The 22811-nt window shown below is 38.6% G+C and overlaps 1 protein-coding gene across 1 annotated transcript; it reads left to right on the plus strand.

The window, feature by feature from the left end:
* The first annotated feature begins 13498 nt into the window (after positions 1 to 13498).
* On the plus strand, positions 13499 to 21795 carry LOC110706040 (ankyrin repeat-containing protein ITN1-like). Its single transcript, XM_021883954.1, has 4 exons — positions 13499 to 13714; positions 14385 to 14882; positions 15832 to 16241; positions 20477 to 21795. Exons 1-4 carry the CDS (start codon positions 13693 to 13695, stop codon positions 21305 to 21307), a joined length of 1761 nt encoding a protein of 586 aa, XP_021739646.1. The 5' UTR covers positions 13499 to 13692; the 3' UTR covers positions 21308 to 21795.
* The last annotated feature ends 1016 nt before the right edge of the window (positions 21796 to 22811 follow it).

A 22811-nucleotide genomic window follows, 5' to 3' on the forward strand; every position in this document is an offset into this window, starting at 1 on the left:
TGGGCATCAAGATCTACAGGGATAGATCTAAGAAGATGATTGGATTGAGCCAGAGTACTTACATTGATAAAGTACTGGCACGATTCAACATGTAGAATACCAAGAGAGGGCATCTATCAATGTCCCATGGCGTAACTCTCAACAAGAAACAGTGTCCACAGACACCTGTTGAGCGAGAGAGAATATATCAGATTCCATATGCTTCGGTAATTGGGTCGATCTTGTATGCCATGATATGTATCAGGCCGGATGTCTCGTATGCCTTGAGTGCTACGAGCCGATACCAATCAAACCCAGGAAAGGCGCATTGGACTGCGGCCAAGAATATCCTGAAGTACCTGAAAAGGAACAAGGATAAATTCCTGGTTTATGGTGGCCATAAAGACCTGGTTGTTAAAGGTTACACTGACGCTAGCTTCTAGACTGACAGAGACGACTTCAAGTCACAGTCAGGGTACATATTTTGCCTAAATGGAGGAGCATTTAGCTGGAAAAGTGCCAAGTAGAGCACAACTGCAGACTCTACAACTGAAGCCGAATACTTGGCTGCTTTAGAAGCTGCTAAGGAGGCTGTTTGGATTCGCAAGTTCATCAGTGAACTTGGTGTTGTACTCTCCATCAAGGGTCCGATAGATCTCTACTGTGACAACAATGGAGCTATCGCTCAAGCCAGAGAGCCAAGAGAGCACCATAAGGTCAAACATGTCCAAAGGCAATTTCACATGATAAGGGAATGGAAATCCGAAGGTGAAATTAGAATTTGCAAGATCGGCACGGATGATAATGTGGCCGATCCTTTGACTAAACCTTTGCCTCAAGTGAAACACAACAAGCACATTGAGGCAATGGGAATCAAGCACATTGGAGACTGGCTTTGAAATTCCCTATACAAGTGTTTTAATTAAACTGGTTGTTTTAATGTAAGACACTGTATTGAAACCATTCATTAATGGAGTAATTAATTTTGTGCAAAATTATCATTCACTCCATTACTATTTAATTGTGGTTTAGAATTAAATAATGAGTCCGTTCGATTTATGGAAATATTCAAAACAGGGTATCAAGACCATGTCTTGGATAAAGAAACACTTGTTAAGTGAACATTGAATATTTAAATCGAAAATTATCCCTAATCGAGGTCATCTGACTGATGGACGATTGATGACCACCAGAGATTAGTGTGTAGTACGATTTACAGCACCGTTTCTTGTGCTGCAAGGACATGATGGTCATAAATCATTTGCACAGGTGCCAGTTTGGAACTGCACTAGATAGACCTATGAGAGTACTTTAAGAGATTCAAAATTGTCATAAGTACATTTCTCATTATAGTTATCGGAACTCGTTTCCTCGACCATGAGTATTGTGAAGTTTTCTTGTTTGAGAACTAGTCTCTTTGATGTTGCCTAACGTCTGCCGTAACTTGGGATCATAATGGGAACACTCGGGAGATTAGGTCCTCTTAGTAAGAGAAACTTACAGTACAAGACTGGGAATGTCCCCCTATCAACAACAGGGAATATGTCTTTGTTGTTTAAAAGGCCGCTCGAAGAGCGAGACTGTGAAAATGCATGACCGTGCTCAGATGAATTTTAGAAATCATCTGCTTATTGACAGTCGAACTTGGAGATCGAGAAACACTTCTGAACGTAATAAGGATGACGATGAATCTTACCTTATAGTTCACGAAGAGACATTAAGCGACATAGGAAATGGGCTATACACTATATGCACACTTGTCCGGAAGGACAAGTGGGAGATTGAAAGGAATGGTGTCCTTCCAACAAGTGTATTATTCTGATAGAGGGTTCAGAATTATTATAGAGCTAATTCTTCATTAAGATCAAGTGATCGGAATGTCTAGGTGGAGGCCGCTTCCGATCAGTAATATCAAGGTGCAATTGATATTACAGCTTAATCTTAACTGAACCCTTCAGGTCGAACCCAATCAAACAACTGATCCGAGACGACGTATTAATCCGAAGGATTTAATGAGTCGTCGAAGTTTTACGAACAAAGACGTCGGATATCGAGCCTAGGGCGTCGAGACCGAGCGTCGCAAAATCACAAGCAACAAGTTCGAGCGTAGCCGTAGTATCACAGTGGCCTAGCCATGTGAACGTTAGGCTAACTCGAGCTAGCATGCTCCTAGCATGGCTAGGCGCAAGCCTAGGCACACTAGACTACCCATCGCAGCACCATGTGCGTGTGTGCGTGCCTTCGCATGGCATAGCAGCACCGCAGCATGCGTGCATGGGTGCCTAGGCACTATCGCAACCCATCGCACCATCGCAACACAAGCACAGCACTATCGCATGGCTAGGCCTGTGCGTGTGTGCGTGTAGCTGGCGAGGCGATGCCCAACATGCGTGGCTCGCTAGCAGCACGCATGCTAAGAGTGCGAGGGCCTGGGTTTGCGTATGCGTGCAAGAGTCAGGCAGCCAGCAACACTTGCTAGCAGCGCCCAGCGCCTAGCAAGCAGCAGCGTAGGCATCACCAAACAGCAGCACGCAGCGCGCATGGGGGCTGGCTGGGCTGATGCTTGCTGCCTTGTGCTGGCTGGCTAGGCTAGCTGGCAGTGCTAGGTGGCATGCCAGCTGGCTGCCAGCCCAGCAGCCCCTATGCCGATTTTGTGAGGGTGGGAACCAAGGCTTGGGCAAAGCCTTGGGGAGCAAGTCAATGGTCCCCCCCTCCACCTCTCTTAGTCCTCACTTAACTCTCTCTCTCTCCCCTTGACACTTGTTGCATTGTGATTGCATTTAATTAATTATTTAATTTAGAATTAAATAAATTTATGCTTTTGCACATGATCCCACATTAATCATGAAATGGGATTCAAGTTCCCATTCTCTATAAATACCCACTTGGTTGGGATTTTGAGAAGAACACTTGAGTGGAAAAGTAAAGGCAACTCCATTGTTGAGTATACCTTGAAATTCGTAAAACTCCATGTTTATATTTGTCCGGGCCTCAACTAACCTTCGAGGCTTAGGACGCTCGGGTCGGGTTCAAGGGTACGATCTCGTCGGAGGCCTCGTGTTTTCGAGGTTTAAGTAAGAGCTCATAGTAGAGCGAAGCACGCGTCAAAGATATAATCTTTTATTCTTTATTATGCTTTTAATAATGTTTTGCTTGTTAATTGCATTTATTATGGGGGCGGGTCTTGGCGGGATTCATTCCGCGTAGTGTGGGTCACTATGAAACCCTACAGCGGTATCGGAGCCACGCTCCTTTTAATCTTTGCAATTATTGATTAATTAGGGTGTTTTAAAGTAAGATTTAAATTCTGGTTTTGTTTTTCTAATTAGATTAGAAGCTCGTTTTAATTGATTTTAAAACTCGTTTTTTTTTATCGATTTGGCTGTCGAACCAAGATTTTGGCTGGCTCAAAAATAGTGATTTTTGGGTGGAATCGACATTCTGAAACAGATTCAACCCTTTTGAGGCCTGTCCAGAAGCCAAATTCGAACCAGAAACCCAAGTTTTTGGGGTTTTTTTCGTTTTTCAATGAAAATTTTAAACCTTTTTAAGCCTTGATTAATGCAAGCATTACAAGGTTAGATTAAATGCATTATTGCATCCCTAATCTACTACTATTTTAATTATCCTTAAGCATAATTATGGAGTTTTAATTAGTGCTTGAGTTGATATGTTATTTTTCACACAAACTTGATTACAATTATGCAAATAAATTGCATTAATGTGTGAATGTTTGATGTGAATGTGTAATTTTAAGTTCCCAAGTATGTTAAAGCTCTAATCTTTAAAGGTTTAAATGATTGGAACTCTAACCCTAAATTCCATATTGAAAAAAGTTTGGATTTTTCATTTTGGTTGATTAAAATCCATGAAGTTCAAATACTTGTGAGTAAAATTTTGATTAATCTTCATATTGGAAGATGTAATCTTGGTAATTTACACAAGTATTAAAGTTGGAAATTTTTATCATTAGATGGTTAATTTATTTTTCCAACTCCCTATTTGTCAAATCCATTATTAATTTGCATATTGGCTAAATTAATTATGGACATAACTATTTCAATTTTAAGCAGAAAGAAAGACCTAAAATTGTTTCAAAATAAATTTTTAATGATTTAGGCTTGTGCACCGTTAAAATTGAATTTAATTAAGTTGGACTTATTTTATTTTCATTTTTGCCCTTAAATTAATTCTAAAATAAATTTACTCTTGGAGAGAAAGTGAAAAACCCTAGAGAGAGAAAGCTTCGTTTTCCTTCCATGGTGGCTTGATTAAGCTGGTTTTCTTCCCTATATCAGTTACTATGGCTAGAAAGAAGAAGCAGGCACCTCCAGCCCCCTCTAATATCACTAAAGAAGTTACAAAAATTACAGAATCCCTCTTTATTCCTGCGTCAGCTGGTTTTCCTATTGTTCATGAGGTTTTTGATGAGGGTGATGAACTTGTGACCCCTGCTCCTGGGCTTGTTCATCCTTCTGCAGGAATGATTACTAGAAGAGATGCTGAGCTTTTGGCTTTGAGTTTTGGTTCAGTTTGTCCTAAATCCAATGGAACAGTGAAATCCCCAATTACTGTTCCATTACCTAGTTCTAGTTCTACTGCTGCACCAGATGATAATATTGCCTTGCAAAATTCTCATCCTCTTGAACCTATTGGAAGTATACTGAAGAAGGGTGATAATGAAGTTGCTGGTGATCGAGATTTTAATGGAAAGCTGACTGCAAAAGGGTTTGCTCTGAAATTTGTATCCCCGCAAATTAAAGAAGGTAAGTCAATTGATGTCTTATCTAATGCTGAAATTGAAGAAGGAAATAGGAAATGGAGTCATGCAATTGTGCTATATGTAGTTGGGTATTATCCTACAATTGCAGCCATTAAACGTTTTATTGTTAATGAATGGAGAATTGATAATAATCCCGATGTGTACTGGCATGATGAGGGGTATTTTGTTATTAATCTTCGTTCTCTGGATAATTTGAATTCTGTCATGAGTGAAGGCCCTCATATGTTCTATGACAAGCCAGTTATTGTGAAACCTTGGACTGACAAATTTGATTTTAGTTCTGAAATTTTGCGCACTATTCCACTTTGGGTTAAAATCCCTAATCTTCCTTTGAATTGTTGGGGTGCTGAAACTTTAAGTAAAATTGGAAGTACCTTGGGGGTTCCAATATGTGCTGATGAATGTACTTCTAGACACCTAAGGGTCTCTTTTGCTAGGCTGCTTATAGAAATTGATATTACAAAACCCCTGGCAAAGTCGGTTTGGGTGGAAAGCCCTAAAGGAGAGATAGTTGAACTTAAGGTGATCTATGAATGGATACCTCCCTTCTGTGCAAAATGCAATAAGCCTGGTCATAATTGTGATGAACTTCAAGCAAAGCCAGCTCTTGTAACTCAAACACAGAAGAAAGTGTGGGTTCAAAAGCAAAATTAAGGCCCTGGAAAAACAGTGTCAGATACTTGGGAAACCATGAAAAAGAAAGGTAAAGAACCTGCTGTCTCTGTCAAGCCTGTTCTTACTTCTAACAAATTTGATATGTTGCATGAGTCTGATGCTGATGTTTTGGGACATAAACCTAGCGGGGGTAGGCCCCCTCCAGTGCAATGATTATCACTGCTTGGAATATCAGGGGTCTTAATGATCCCTCAAAAGTGGCTGATGTTAAACAGCTGCTTGATAGAACTAGCTCTGATGTTATTTATCTGTTTAAAACTAGAGTTAAACAGCCTAAGTCTGGTGGAGTTCAGAAGAAAATTGCTCATGGTCTTGTTTGGGTTTCTAACTATTCTGAATCAAGAAAAGGTAGAATTTGGATTGGGTGGATGAATGATAGGGTGCATCTTGATGTGCTTATTGTCCATGCTCAATTCATTCATTGCGTTGTAAGTACTATGGATTATAGTAATCAGATTACTGTGTCTTTTGTTTATGGTCTTCATAATATTCATGATAGGAAAGATCTTTGGAGAGGGATTACAGCTATTGGATCTGTGTCTATGCCTTGGTTGTGCACAGGTGATTTTAATTCTATCTTGCATCCTGAAGACAGAGTTAATGGGAATGTAGTTTCTGATTATGAAGTTAGAGATTTCTCTGAGTTTATTGATCAAATGAGTTTCACTGAGATTAAGAGTAAAGGTTCTTATTTCTCTTGGTCTAATAAGGCTCACACAGGCCCTAGAACTCAAACGAGAATTGACAGGGGTCTGGTCAATTTTGAGTGGCTTTTGCATTTTCCAAATGTTGAAGCTGTGTATCTTCCTCCTTCCTTATCTGATCATGCTCCTTTATTGTATGAGATTCTTCCTCCTGTTCAGGGTAAAAGGAAGCCTTTTAGATTTCTGAACCATATTATTGATCATCCTGAATTCATGGACATAGTGTCTGGAATTTGGAATGAAGGTTCTCAGGGCAATGCTATGAGTAGAGTTTGGAATAAATGTAAGAAGCTGAAGGTTAAGTTCAAAGAGCTTAACTCTAAAGTTTTTGGCAATGTTGATTTGAAAGTTGATATAGCTCAACAGGCTGTTCTAGATATTCAGAGGCAAATGGCTCTTGATCCTTCTCTTTCTGATTTGTTGACTCAGGAGGCTTCAGCTATTGAACAACTTAAATATTGGAGATCTGTGCAGGAGAGTATCTACAGACAGAAAGCTAGGGTTGATTGGATTAAACTTGGTGATTCTAACACTAAGTACTTTTTCAGATTGATGAAGACAAGGCAAGCTAGAAACAGAATTGATTCCCTCTTGACTGATCAGCAAGTTCTTCTTAAAGTTCCTGTTGACATAGAGAAAGAGATTGTGGCTTTTTATAAGCTCCTTCTGGGTTCGAGATCTTCTGCTCTGGATGCCATTGATCTGACTGTTATGAGATCAGGGAAACGGCTATCCATTGATGCTCAGAATTTTCTTATCAGCCCTGTGACCAATTCTGAGATTGATTGTGCTATCAAAAGTATCTCTGATGATAAGGCTCCTGGAATTGATGGATTTAATGCAAAATTCTTTAAGCATACTTGGGACATTGTCAAATTTGAGATTTATGAAGCTGTTCACAATTTCTTTACTAACAGTACTTTGAATTTTCTGTGGAATTACACAACTGTCACTTTGGTTCCTAAAGTTCAGAATCCGTCTTATGTGAAGGATTTCAGACCTATTGCTTGTTGCACTGTTTTATACAAGATCATTTCTAAGGTCTTGACTGCTAGACTTGGTCATGTAGTTGGAGATGTTGTTGATGAAGCTCAGGCTGGATTTATTCCTGGTAAGCACATTGGTGACAATATACTTTTAGCCACTGAACTTATTAAGGGATATAATCATAAGCATGTTACTCCTAGATGTATGCTCAAGGTTGATTTGAAGAAAGCTTATGATTCCATTGAATGGAGCTTTATTCAGGCTGTGATGTTTGAGCTTGGCTTTCCTTCTGTGTTTGTGAACTGGATTATGGTGTGTATCTCTACTGTTTCCTACTCTATCTTGATAAATGGCTCTCCTTCTGCCCCTTTTAAAGCACAAAAAGGTTTAAGGCAAGGTGACCCCATGTCTCCTTTTCTGTTTGCTATTGGAATGGAGTATTTATCTAGATGTTTACATGAGCTTGCCAAGGAGCCTAATTTCAACTATCATCCTAGATGTGAAAGGCTGCTTATCACTCATTTGATGTTTGCAGATGATTTGTTACTCTTCACTCGAGCTGATGACTGTTCTGTTAAGCTCATGTTTCAGGCTTTTCAGAAATTCTCTAAAGCCTCTGGCCTTGAGGCTAATTTGTCAAAAAGTGAGGTTTATTTTGGGGGTATTGACCCTGATTTGCAAAACTCTCTTCTGAGTAGCTTGGGTATGGTTGCTGGCTCTATTCCTTTTAAGTATCTTGGGGTTCCTCTCTCTTCTAAGAAGTTGACTATTCAGCAATGTAAGCCTCTAGTTAATAAAATCACTTGTAGAATTGAGGGGTGGGCCTCAAAATTTCTCTCTTATGCTGGCAGATTGCAGCTTATTAAAAGTGTCCTTTTTGGGGTTCAAACCTATTGGGCTCAAATTTTCATATTGCCTAAGAAAATTTTGAAGGAGATTGAGTCAAGATTTAAAGCTTTCCTGTGGACTGGTAAGGCTAATCCCTCAAAAAAAGCTCTTATTGCTTGGAACACTGTTTGGCTACCTAAGTCCTGTGGTGGGTGGAATATTATCTCTCTTCAAGTTTGGAATATCTTTGCTGTTTGCAAGATATTATGGGATATAGCTCACAAATCTGACTCACTTTGGGTTAAGTGGGTTCATATCTATTATTTCAGAGCTGTGAATTTCTGGGAAGCTAATATACCAAAGAAAAGTTCCTGGGTGCTCAGGAAAATCATGAAATACAGGAAGGTGATTGATGATATTAGAGGTTGGGATCCTGTGATGAGTAATAGCAAGGTGCAGATTAGGCTGATCTATAATTGTCTCAGGCAACAGGGCACAAAAGTCCCTTGGAAAAGGATCATATGCAATAATGCTGCTTCTCCAAAGAGCATTTTCATTCTTTGGCTTGCTGTGTGGAATAGGTTGCTTACTAAGGACAGAGTTCTTAAATGGATTCCCTCCTGTGATCCTTTATGTGTTCTGTGTTTACAGGAACATGAAAATGTTCAACACTTATTCTTTTTATGTGAATATTCTAGGAAACTTTGGGAGAAAGTCCTGCAACTTCTAAAGTGTCATAAGCCTGTTCAAGGTTTTAATCAAGAGGTGGACTGGGCTATGAAGAGAGGTAGAAGTTCAAGCCTGGCTGCTAGGTTACACCTGATGTTCCTGGCATAATCTATTTACAGTGTCTGGATTCAAAGAAACAACACTGTGTTCAATGGTTTTTGTGAACCTGTTGAAGCTGTTTTCAGATCTGTGGTTTATAAGGTTGCCTGTAGGTGTAGTATAGATGACAGACAGGCCTTGATCAATGTTCCCACTTAGATGATGGTTGTTTGTTGTTAGCCGTTCTGTTTTGGGGTCTGTTTGTCAGTTTGGTCTGGTTTGTTTTTTTTTTTTCTGATCTGTTTTGTTTGTTTTGTCATGTTCCTGTGATCTTCTGAGTTCTCCTATTGGGTAGCTCTTAATCACTGAGTTCAGAGGGGCCTTCTTTTGGCGTTTGGGCTTTAGCAACCCTTCCTAGAAGGTGGGCTGGTAGTCTAAGGCCTTGGCCAGTATGCTTTGGTTTTCTTTGGGCTTGTTGTTATTTTGGCCCTTGTTTGGGTTTGTATTTCTTTTGCTGTTTTCAGCTTCTTTGGTAATAAAATTTTACTTACCAAAAAAATAAAAAAATAAAAAAATAATAAATTTAGATTAATTTTATGTCACATGTAAATCGGGATTATAATCCCGAATTTAGATTAATTTTATGTCACACGTAAATCGGGATTATAATCCCGAGAAATGGCACGCAAATCGAGGCAAAACACCCAAGCGCCACCAAGGCTAGCCGGGCTGCCTAGCAGCCCACATGTGGCTGCCTATGGTGCGCACAGGGGTGTGCCTTGAGGGGCTGCTGTGTAGCAGTGGGAGTTGTGTGCTACCATAGTGCTAGGTGCATGGCAGGGCTGCTGGAGTTGCTTGTGCGTGCTGCTGGGCAGCAAGGCAGCAAACCCCAGCCAGCCTGCCATACGCTGCCAGGCACCAGCTAGCAAGCTAGCATGCGTAGCGAGCTGCTAGTGTTGGCTGGCGCAGCATGCTACGCTGGGCGTGGATGCTGGCATACAGCACAGCAAGCACAGCACATGGGCTGCATAGCAGCCATGGTGCGCACCCACCAAGCAATTGTGTGGGCTAGTTTGCTTGATTTTGAGCTATGTAATTTTGCGAAAATTTTACCGTTTTAATTAACTTGTGTAATTATTTTTACGAGGTTAGACCTCGATTTTTCCGGCTTTTGCAAAATTTTGATTTTGACAAAATTATGGGTTATGCCGACTTAATTAATCGGATTACAGGGGCTCAAGAACACTACTCCTATTTAATCAAACAGGCGACCTGACAACAAGCAGTCTTTTCCTTTCAAACTTGCAACAATTATGAGACCTAATGTATTTACTAAAAATACGTTGGAGATCCGACTGGTTTCATGGTCGACTAGTTGTCAATCTGGAGCAAGGACAACAAGTCGCCCAGGGGCATATATGCAGTCGTCACCGTGAGTAGTCGCCACCTGATAAACCTCGCTTATTCGCAAAATTTTCAAAATTTTGGTATTCCAAGATACAGAGTACAAGCTAAAACAGTCGGTATGGCATTCAAGCAGATGTCAAAAACCCTCTATACTTGGAAAAAATAAGCATAAACAAGATTCTGTGATCAAAGACGACCGAACAGTCACCAAATTAGTATTAACAGCCGACCATAAAGACTGGCAAAATATCATAAACCCCGACCCCCTAGCTGGGTAAAGTTGATACAAGAACAAACGGCACGCAGGCCGGAGAAAAGTTTGAAAAATTAAAGCTTTAAGCATTAGGAGGGGCTTCGGAGTTAACTGCCGCCTGATCGAGCTTAATTACGGGTGCCGGATCCTTCAAGGCATCCTCTTTGTTTGAATCGTTTTCAGGGGCATGGTTCTTAGGAGCATCCGCCTCCGTTGGCTGGTCGACCATCTCCTCATCCTCGCCTAAGCTGGAGCTGGCCGCCTCCTCCTCCTCCTTTTCATCCTCTTTAGCCGCCTGCTGCATGATCCTTCTATTGTACTCTTCAGTACAGGCGGTGAACTTGGAATCCCATGCAGCATAGTCAGCTTTTGGGAAAAGGGTCGACCAGGTCATCCTCATTATATTGGCCGAGTCCTCCATCATGGCCTGAGCCAAAGCCATCTTCTCGGCCTCAGCCTTGGCCTTGAGCTCTTCAGTGATGACCGCCTCCTGCTTCACCAAGCGGTCCTTAACAGCATCCAAAGACTTCAGAAGGCTCTGAGCATGATGGGCAATATGTTTAAGTGGCCGCAACTCGTCCCAGAGGCTTTTGACCGTCTTCTCCAGCTGTTGGTTCTTGTTATTGGCCGCCTCCAACTTGTCTTTGATCTCCGATGTGGCAGCCGCCTGAAACATTGCCTTGTCAAAGTCAGAGGCGGCCATGTCTTTGGCAGCTTTTACCTCTTTGTTTTTGACACTAATCGGCCTACAGAGGCCGTGTACACGAAGCATAGTCTGAAAAAGAGCACCAGGCGTCAGATTTGCAAAAACAGGCGGTGGACAAAGTCATTCAATATTACAAATAATGCCAAGTCTACCTCAGAGAGGAGACCCATGATTCCGTCAATATCAAGGGTGCCGACTCCCTTGACCGCATCCCTCTCCTCTAGAGGGATGGCTTTCACCATAGACTTGGCCATGTTGACCAAGTCTGGTTCTTGATGGCCGCCTGTATTAAAAAACAGTAAGTTAGAGCAAAAGAAAGAATATCAAAGGAAGAAAATTTAAATAAGGGTCGAGGGAACCGGTTATACCTCTTGGAGGTCGGCTGTCCCTGGGGACTTGCATTTGTTTTCCCCCACTTTGTGGGGTGCGCGGCTGTTTATTAGCCGCCTGCTTCCTAGCAAAGCCAGGCATACTCCCAGCTGTCTGCTTCCGAACTTTTGAGTCCGGCTGCTGGGAGGAAGAGGGTTTAGACGAGCCCGTCTGCAAAAACATGAAAAGTTAATACTGGCAAAAAGAGGATTTCAAAGAGAAACTCGAAAGATCAGAACTCACTTTGGGCGTCTCCTTGGCAGGAGAATCAGATGATGGCCGCTTGAGGTTCATAATAGAGGTCCGAAGAAGGGCGGCCACCTTCTTTGATGCAGAGATGTGATCCATAGCTTCGACTGAAAATAGGCGACAAAGAGTTAGTAAAACTTGAAAAAATAAATCAAATGATGCATATACAGGCATAAAAGGCTGGCTACCTCTGGAGGTCCGACTGCTCAGGCCACAGGCGGCCAAAAAATATTCATCATACAACCATTGGAATTTGGGAACACAGTTCAAAGGCACCTGCTCCCGTAACCCAGTAGTAGAGTTAGCCCTAATCTCTACTTTGAAGATCCTCGGTCAAGGATCTCTTCCCTTGCCTGACGAGGAACAGGCGGCATGCTAGGGCTGCCTGCAAGAAGAGGCGGATCCCTATTCCACCTGTTGTACCGTTTATTCAGAAGTTTGTCGGGACTGGAGATGAGGAAGAAAGTGTTTCTCCAATCTTTCCACTTATTTTCCTTTCCCCTAGTCATCAAATAGCCCTTGTGGCTTGTTATTTGGTACCAGCCAGTACCGCTTGCTTTGGGAGTTCGGCTTAGATAATTCATATGGGTGAACGCCTCAAAATTGGGGTCCACCCCATGCATTTCACATCCGGCTACATGGCCAAGGATGTTGAACCAAGAGTTCGGAGCTAACTGCCAAAGCCCCACCTCGTACCCGTCGAGGATTTGTTGAACTGCCGGATGCAAGGGAAATCGGAGTCCAGCCTTAATGGCCGCCTCATAGCAGCCAAAGCAGGCATCCCTGTAACTAGACCCTGCGGGCCAGGACACCGGAAAACCCCGAAACAGTTGTAGCTTAATAAGTTTTGTGTTATTGTCTTGAAAGTTTAATTGTAGATAATAGATATATATAAAAAAAAATAAAAAAAATATAAAAAAAAATACAAAAGGAGATGTCAATTATTGTCACTACATCTGGTGTATATTTCAATATGCTGGTTATTTATCAATGTCGGATGTAATAAATTTATCATCTTAATCAAGTGTCTCAGTAAAAGATAATAATTTTTTTTGCTTTTACTAAGATATTGATATTTTTAATTACGTAATTTACAAAAAAAATTAATTATTATTTTTCCTTTCCTTAGAATTAGACATATGATATAATTGTCAAACACATCATTTATTTTATTGTTATACAATACTCTATAAATCCTTAATTTGTGATAATATATACGTAGTACGGAGTAGTAAAATTTCAGAAACAAAATTGTAATTAATTTGAATATATATAGTTATATTGAAATTGAAATATAACATTAGCTAGAGGTGTTTGAAAATAATAAATTTAAGTGATGTTTTAAAGTAATTTCCTTAACATCTATTATATGAATCAATTTATTATTACTTTTTTTTTTTGGCAAAATCTAATAATACTTCCTTTAAAAGATAATTAAAAAGGAGTTGGAATAATTATTTAGGTAAATGTGTATTGAATAATTACGAACACCAAGTAAAAAGGGATATATTTGTCATAAAGATATAACATAAAAGATTGCCAAAAAGGGAAGGGGAGTTTTGTTGGGAAAAAAACAACACCAGTATTTGACACATGTCACTCTCGGTGTCTGTTTTAGTAGTAAGTTATTATTATTATTATTATTATTATGATTGATTGATTATTGATGAATTTGTGTGACATTATTTGTCAATCAAGGAGAATTTTGTATTTTTTATTTTGTCAACAAGCAGATTTTTTTTTTTTGTTTTTTCCGCAGCTTAAAAAAAATAAAAATAAAATTCTCAGTGGTTGGGGTTGGGTTCCCTACTTCTCTGCACCTTCCTTGTTCTGTCGTTACTCAATTCTATCCTACTCATTTTGTCTCTCTCCTCACAAAAGTTTCAACTTTACTCTTTTTCCTCTCTATTGAAATGACATAATTATTCATTATATCCCATGAATTTTTGCTAATTTTTCCTTTTTTTTAGCTCCACTTTCATCAATGGCTTCGTCGATTCAACTTGGTAAAACTATTTAATTCATCTCTTTTAATCTGTATTTGTTGGAATTTACTTTTTTTTTTTTTAAATTTTTTTTTTCCAGATTGATTGATTAATTGTTATTAGTATTTATTTATTGTGCTTGTTTATTGTGAATCTTGAAGTGAGAATTTTGATTTTAAATTAGGGTTTAAGTGAAGTTCTTAGGTAAGGTCAGTAAAATTGTATGATTGAGGAAATTTTGGTTTGGTTTGAATTAATTGTCTTGGTTTTAAAATTGGGATAAATTAAGCTCGTTTTGAGATGCTTGATGATGAAATTATTGAAATTTTACGGAATTAGGGTAAATTGGATGCTAATTAGTATACATGATTAGTTTGTATAATACTGGCGAATTATATTATTGATGGAAATCATGTCTACTGAAGATAATTGATGAATTGGATATACAACTGTAGTTAGTGAGTAAATTGCATACTGCTGGATCTTCTTGGAACATTCTACGACAGAATTGGTATTATTACCGTGTTTGTGTTGTTTTTAGAAATCGATTATCAGGCATTCAGGCAATAAAGTCATGAAGTAACATTCCAAGAGATGTTTAATGTTTCGATTTATTGTGATTTACCTCTTTGTTAGGTTGTTATGGTTTGTAGATATGCATCAATTATTACTGATGCATTTAGTGATACAGTTGAAGATCAAGACTTGGAGATGGGTCATATCACACCCACACCTAACCGAACACCAATGGAGCCGTCCCCTTCTCCATCGCCAACCTCTACATCTGCCCCTGCTTTGGTTCTCTCTAATTCTGGTAAACGCATTGACCAAGCAGGCAAGAAGAAGTATGTGAAGCAGGTAACTGGTCGCCACAATGACACTGAGCTACACTTGGCTGCTCAGCGAGGTGATTTAGAAGCTATAAAGCAGATTTTGGGTGGGCACATAAATTCACAGATAGGGGAAAATCTAAGCGGTGCTGAGTTTGAAGTGGAAGCTGCTGAGGTACGGGCTTTGGTTGTGAATGAAGTTAATGAGTTGGGAGAGACAGCTCTTTTTACTGCAGCTGAGAAGGGAAACCTTGATGTGGTTAAAGAGCTGTTGAAGTATGCCAATAAGGACACGCTTACTCAGAAGAATCGTATAGGGTTTGATCCTTTGCATGTTGCTGCTAATCAAGGACACCTTGGTGATTAGCTAAAACTTCTTCTATAATTTATTTCTTTCCTTTTAATGTTAGTAGTAGGCATGTGAAATTCTTATAAAAGTGCTCTTGGTTTACCCATCGTTGTTGATTATTAGGCTTGTCTAAGCCAATTCAATTCAAAGTTGGTATGGCCTCTCAAGTCTTAAGCCACTAATGTTGCTATCATTTTGCTCCTTTATATTTTAGCCCCTTCTGATCATGTGATGGGCAAACTTGCAAAAGCCTTTGTGAGGCATTGGGGTGGGGGCCACTAGCTCTTTCGTTTAAACATTTAGAGTTCATTTAAGTCGAAATTGAATTGGTATCCTTTGATCTTTAAAGGTTTTTTTTTTTTTTTTGGGTTAAGAGACTTAAAGGAAATGTTGCTTGCATGTTATAGTTGTATCTAATTATACGGGATTATAACTCACATTTTTCAATATTGGGTTCTAGAGAATGACTAGATCCTAGTATTTTCCAACACCTCTCGTAGGTCAACTAACCAGCTACATAGGTCAGTGTTTGAGAGTAGAGGGGGAAGATAAGCGACTTCCCTACTCCCAAGCAAATTTATATGGCGGGGCTTGAACTTGTGACCTCAAAGTCACAAGGTCAGCGTTTGAGAGTAGAGGGGGAAGATAAGCGAGTTCCCTACTCCCAAGCAAATTTATATGGTGGGGCTTGAACTTGTGACCTCAAAGTCACAAGGTGAGTTCCCCACCACCTCCACCAAGCATGTTTGGTTTTTCTTCTGCTAGTTTGTTGAATCCGCTCCAATTACTTATCTTTGAAACATGAAAAATACGAAATATAATGCACTGACAAAGTTAAGTTTTAAGGCTTATCTTGTAGTAGTTATTAGGTCTTCTGATACCTATAACCTACTAATTTTTTTACTGTAACTTATGCTTTGCTATTGACTAGGTCATTTATTCCATCTGTTTCATTGCAGCAATCGTCCAAATGCTGTTAGACCATGATCCTGGGCTAATAAAAACAATTGGACCATCAAATGCAACTCCTCTGATATCTGCAGCTACAAGAGGACATACAGCTATAGCTTATGAGCTTCTGTCGAGGGATAGCAGCTTAGTGGATTTATGTAAATCCAATGGGAAAAATGCGCTGCATTTTGCTGTCCGCCTGGGCCATGTGGACATTGTAAAAGCATTGCTTGAGAAGGATTCAACATTGGCTAGGAAAACTGACAAAAAAGGTCAGACTGCCTTGCATATGGCTGTAAAAGGGAACAATTGTGATGTTGTGAGAGCGCTTCTTGAAGCAGATGCAGCCATTGTTATGCGCACAGACAAATTTGGTAATACAGCTTTGCATGTGGCTACCAGGAAAAAGCGGGCCGAGGTATATATTATTGCCCTTAGATTTGCTTGTCTACCTCTCCATGTTAGGGTACTTGATTTGAAGGAATGAAAAATAGGCTAGTTATCTCTTTCCGTCATTTGGTGACTTTCTACCTAGTATGCTACAAATTTAATTGGTTATTTTTCAATTGTCATATTCCTGAAGGAATGTGAGATCATAGACTTAGGCCCTGTTTAGTTCACCTTATCTCAGGTACTTATTACTTATTTCAGATTAGATCATAAAAAAATAAGCTTAGATCAGAATAACAAAAAAAAATAAAAAAATAAAAAAAAAAAATAAAAATAAAAAGGTGAATTAAACATAGCCTAAACCAAGTTTACTCAATGTCCGATAGATATGATGACATTAACATATAGAACGATAAGCTTATGTGTTCTGAAAAAGTACGGTTTTACATGGTCAATATCATCTTCTTGTCCATACCATATTACCTAGGGTGGCTAACATATTTAAGAGATTGGAAATGTAAGATCCTGTATCACAACTAAACGTCAACCAAAAATTTGGGTTTTTGTTTATCAAATTATAATAGCTACTCAAGTCATTATGGGTAGTAAGACTAGTAACTACATCTTCCTTTTGCTATTCAGTTGTTCTCTGTTTGTTCTCATTAACCAGGCAAGAGGAAAGAGGAAGAAATGTTTGGAAAGTATATCCTCTTTATTAAAGGTATCAATCATTAAAGATAATTGTTGGAGCATTGGACATAGTGACCAAGGCCAGGTTTAGTCTGGATTTCATACGCAATCTTGTTATGGATGTTTCCAAAGCTAACTCAATATAGAAAAATAGTAGAGATTATTGATTATGAAACTAGCAAATCTTGAATGCATTGAATTTTTCTACCTATAATCTGATCTTTCTATCTTCAATTACTCGACAAGATCACTTTATAATACCCTAGTTGAAGCTTTATTTTCTCTCTTTGTATTGATAGCATAGCGATGATACATTAAGATAAAAATAAAAAATAAAAAAAATTCTACCCCCTTCAATTAATCTTTCCTTATTTCCTATTACCTAGTGAAAGCGGTCGCCATGTGCTTAAATTTTTTTCATTTCTTAACCAGCCTTTAAGGAGTTCCTTTCTTTAGCCTTTTTTTAAGAGTCTTTCCTAAACCTTACAAGGAAACGAGCAAATTTTTTTGGCAAAAAGCTTTAGCTCTTGAACATTCAATATATCAAGAGTCCATCTTTGAGTTACATTGTTGCAGGACAAAACTAAGGTATATTAATTGAATGAATTCCCTCTTCCGCTTAAAGCACTTAGGGGCTAGAGTTATCGCTAGTTTTACATTGAAAGCTCCTTATTCTTCCCGGTGGCAATTTGTAAAATTACTTGTGAACTTTTGACATGCTAGATTGCTAGCATCTAAGGCCTAGGGATGTATGCTGAAGATCGTCCGAAACTTGCCACTTGCTAAATCCTGATTCTGGTTGGGGTATGAACTGTATGGTGATTGAGAGACTTAAAATGAAGTACGCAAAATGTAGTGAGTAAAGGGACTTACTTTTCAAACAATTGTGACAAAAAGGGCAAATTGGACACCGCTAAATGAATAGATGACAGTGAAACCAAAACGAAGTATCAATAGAGAGACAGAAATAATATATGCAAAATTAACATACAATACCCGCAGAAAACCCTAGCCTCCTCTCTCTCTTCTCTCTCCTAAACTCTAGCCTCCATTGTTAATTTCGAAGGGGCTTCTATCGAATTTCACCGGTGGAAAGCCCCAATCTTTGTTTCCTTTAAGTTTTTTTTCTTGTTTCTTAGGTTATAATGTCTCCCTCGAAAGACAAAATTTTTTCGATCTCATTCGAAAGACAAGGTTTTTCGAACTCTTTCGAAAGACAAGGTGTTATTTGCGTTTAATTTGGTCTCCAGTTGTGCGGGGTTACGATTGATTATTGCTTAGATTCGGTTACAAAATCAGCACAAGAATTTTCTTTTTCACAAAATTATGAAGCGGTGACGGATCCAATCAAAAAAAGTTGTATGAGACAACGAATCGAGAATGTGCGGAATTTTTATATTCATGTATTTGGATTCTTAGCACTTCCCCGATCAATTATTGTTTGATTTTGTTAAATCTGTTTTCATTGTCGTTGATTGTCAATTGTAGATGTCGTATGACTTTAATTAATGATATATAGTGTCCTTTAGGACTTATTTAAAAAAAAAGGAAAAAATGAAAAGAAATAATATATGCAGGGTAATAATTAAACTTTGATACTTTTGTAATCTTGTTTCATTAAATTAATTTGGTAGGTCTATTACCAAACTTAATCTGAGTGGTACAGCTGGTACTAGGTCGTCAACTTTCAATAAGACCCCACAGAAAGAAAATTGGCATTGTTTGTAGAAAAATGACTGATAACAATATCCCAACATAGGTTTGTGCATCCTTATAGATGAAGAGGGAAAAGAGCTAACCTTAGTTACTGGAATCATGTTTTGAATTCATATGCTGGATAAAATAGTTTGGCTTATGAACAGCAAAATAATTTAGTTTTGCTTATCAGGACTATAACAGTATAGTCTCACAACGGTTATTAATAGTATTCTGTATTTTGGCTCAACAAATGTATGTGCAATAGTAATTGTAAAAGCATGAAACTATCAGTAATAGTATTTGAGTTTAGTTTAATGCACATACTCTCGATTTATATTATTTAGCTGGATTTTTATTTTTTATTTTTTTTTTAAAAAAATAAAATAAAATAAAATAAAATTGTGTCATTATTATCCTTCGAAATTTACTACATATCTTACACCCTTATACATCTTATCCATAGCCACACTTGTGGCGTGCCGGCCGGGCACCAGGCAACCCATAATTTTTTTTTTTTTTTAAATCGATATATTATTTAAATAATTTTATTAATTTATGTTTATGTTTTTTTATTATTAAATTATTATAGCTCTTTCTATTATTCTTATTTTTATTATTAAAGTTCTCTATATTGTTATGTTATTTTTATTATTATAATTAATTTTATTTTTTATTATTATATATCTTTATTATTATTTAGCAAAAAGCAACAATGCATAGAATAAGAGAATAGATGAGTTGATGAATGAATTGTGGAAAAAATTGAATGATGAAGTGATGTATTTATAGGGAACTAGATTAAGTAGCCGCTAGGAATAGAAACTAGCCGATAGAAATGGAAAAAACTAGTCGTTTTATAGTTGTTAGCGCATATTAACGTTGGAAAGTAGCCGTGCCATGTCGGGCCGTGCTGGCGGGGCGTGCCACCCGTGGGTTCGTGCCGAAATTTCCAAACTTTGTTCACGGCACGGCCCGCGGCCCACTCTTCGGCCATTGTGCCGTGCCTTGCCCGTGCCGCCCGCGGGCCAGCGCGGCCCATGTCCAGCTCTAGCTGGCAGTTGCAGCTTTTGTTACCTCTTGAATGGTTGAACTTGTAGAGAATCATTGTTATAACTCTTTGTCCATTTGTTTTCAGACTCCAGAATAATGGTCACACAGTATAAAAATCCTCGCCAGTTTTGCATGCTCTTTAAAATCAAGCTAGTTATTGGGCCCGGGCAATGCCTGAGACTGTGTTATCGTTTGAACAAATAATATTTGTTATCTTGTACATAAAATCCATGATTGAATCCCACCTTATCTTTTCCTTTGTTATATTTTCCTTGATTATTATTTATTTGGTAAATTATAACATGAAATATGACATCTTCAATAACTAAGTCTCTATCATTAACACTTTGTTTAGATAGAAGGAAATGGAAGGAAAAGAAAGGAAGAGAAAGGGAGAGGGACAAACTCTCTTGTTTGGGTAAAGGATTGGGGAAAGGAAAGGAAAGGAGAGGGAGGGATCTATTTTCCCTCTCTCTTTAATAAGCATAATCCATCAAAAATTAGAGAGATTTGAGGGAAAATGGAGCTCACCTCTCCCTCCCTTTCTTCTCTCTTCCCTTCCTCTTCTATCCCTCCCCTTCCTTTCCTTCCTTGTTTCCTATCCAAACAAAGCGTAAATCTTGGATCATGTGCTCAAATCTTGTAGAAACCAAATGGTCAAGTCTCTATCATAATATTATCTATAAATGTATATGGATGACATGGACTGGGGGGTGGGGGGTTAATGTCGTAGGGCACATAAATTTGCTTAAATTATTTTTGTATGGCAATACTCTGCTAGAAATCGCAGTTTCTGAGCTGAACCTTTCTGTTGATCTTCTTCAGATTGTAAATGAGTTGTTACTGCTTCAAGACATCAATGTTAATTCTTTAAACAGTGATCACAAAACTGCTCTTGACATTGCGGAAGGACTTCCCCTCTCTGAAGAATCCTCAGAAATCAAAGATTACCTTGTTAGGAATGGTGCTCTTAGGGCTACTGAACTGAATCAACCTAGGGATGAGTTAAGAAAAACTGTGAGCCAGATTAAGAAAGATGTGCATCGGCAGCTCGAACAAACTAGGCAGACCAACAAAAATGTTAGTGGAATTGCCAAGGAGCTTAGAAAACTTCACAGGGAAGGGATAAACAATGCCACTAACTCGGTAACTGTAGTAGCTGTGCTTTTTGCAACCGTTGCTTTTGCAGCTATTTTCACTGTTCCAGGTGGTGATGATGATAGTGGGATGGCTGTAGCTGCTAAGACAGCTTCTTTCAAGATATTCTTTATCTTCAATGCCATTGCTCTTTTTACCTCTTTGGCAGTTGTGGTAGTTCAGATCACTCTTGTCAGAGGTGAGACAAAAGCAGAGAGACGAGTTGTGGAAGTTATCAACAAGCTGATGTGGTTGGCATCAGTTTGCACTTCTGTTGCATTCATGGCATCCTCTTACATAGTTGTTGGACGAAAGCATAAGTGGGCTGCAACACTTGTTACGGTTGTTGGGGGTGTGATAATGGCTGGAGTTTTGGGCACAATGACCTATTATGTGGTAATTTCGAAGCGGTCTCGGTCTTTGAAGAAAAGAGATAGAAGTGCGAAGAGAAGCGGGTCTAATTCATTGTATCACTCTGAGTTTTCCAATTCAGAACCAGATCGATTTTATGCCCTCTAACCCTTCTTCTGTTCTTACAATGAGGAACACCCCCCGTTGCAATATTTTTGAAGGCCAGAAACCTGTCATACTATCAGGCAATTTGTGGGAGGATTGTGACTTGTATTCATATTAATAATAACTGTAAAATATGGTGATCAATCGCGATTTATGTCTCTGTCAATGATGGACTGCAGTATCTTGCAAGAGTTAGAAGAGCGGGTGTAGTTGCAACTTACAAGAGTGGTCAGCTAGGTGAGCTGTCTACCCTATCTTGACACTGGTAAATATTCTTCTGCTAATTATGCAAGAATGGTGGTTTGCCATTCTTTAAGGTGCTGGATCTTTGAACTTATATATATCTCTCTGTTGTATCAACTTAAACCGTAGGCGAATTTTAATCATGATCACGCATTGTTGTTGATGTAACCTGAATATATTTGTTTATATCACATGTAGTTAGTGTCGTATCTCTTTAGAGAATAATTATCATTTTCCTTTTACAAGTATTTTTCGCATTTAGCTCTTCATGTTTGAATTCTTCCAAGTTGATGTCCTCAAAGGGCAAGAAGTTGTGGATACAAGGTTTAGAGGAAACCCATAGCATGATTGTGTATAGACTTGTGTACACTGAACGCTAATGTAGAGGGCATGTACGAGTACAACCCCAACTCACTTATAACCGGACTGTTGATTTCCCAACTCGAAGAGAATGCAAATCTATAACTCATGACAAATTAGTTTGATAAACCAAATCAAGTTTTACAATTATTAGCTGCACCTGTTTAGTCAAACATAGCTGAAATTATGCAGTAAAAATAACCAAAAATGGAATAAGGCAAATGACCCACCATCTTTATTGGCATGATTTGATGAAAGTGGAACAGGAGTTATACACAAGTAACATGGTGTCTAGCTCTTGCGTAGTACGGGTAGTTGTTAGTACACAACCAGTACCATCTAAAACAAAACTTGTCATTGGCTACCTGCCTTCGGAATGAGGCATGGTAAGCCTAGCACCGTGCACAGATCGGACTAAAAATGTGTTATAAAAAACTCATTCCGTCACTTTTAATTCTTACGCTTTGACATTTTTTCTCTCATAAGAATTTCAAAATGTAAAGATTAAATAGTGAAAAAGGGAGTAGTGTATAATGCATAGATTCAAATGTATGCCTTGTGCTAAGGTAGCATTACTGATGGAAAAGATCGGTAAGCTGTAAGATGATCAGCAACTCCAATTGCAGACGACGCAAATAAGGCGTAAGGAGAACAATAAATCCGAGCATATGCCCATTGAGAAAATCTAATTCAATCACTCTGGTTTTAAACTTCTATTTCCTTGAAACTCCAAGACAGTGAAATAATTAAAAATCAGAACCTGTACTTACAAATGTTAAAATTAATTTCAACCAAAAAATGATGATGTATGTTGGGAATCTTTGAACAATTAATTTGTGTCAAGTACACTGAAAATCATGAATATTTGGTTGACTATTAAAGGAGGACAGAAGCATAAAACAAG

Source organism: Chenopodium quinoa, unplaced genomic scaffold (assembly GCF_001683475.1).
Source record: "Chenopodium quinoa cultivar QQ74 unplaced genomic scaffold, ASM168347v1, whole genome shotgun sequence".
NCBI classification, from domain to species: Eukaryota; Viridiplantae; Streptophyta; class Magnoliopsida; order Caryophyllales; family Amaranthaceae; genus Chenopodium; species Chenopodium quinoa.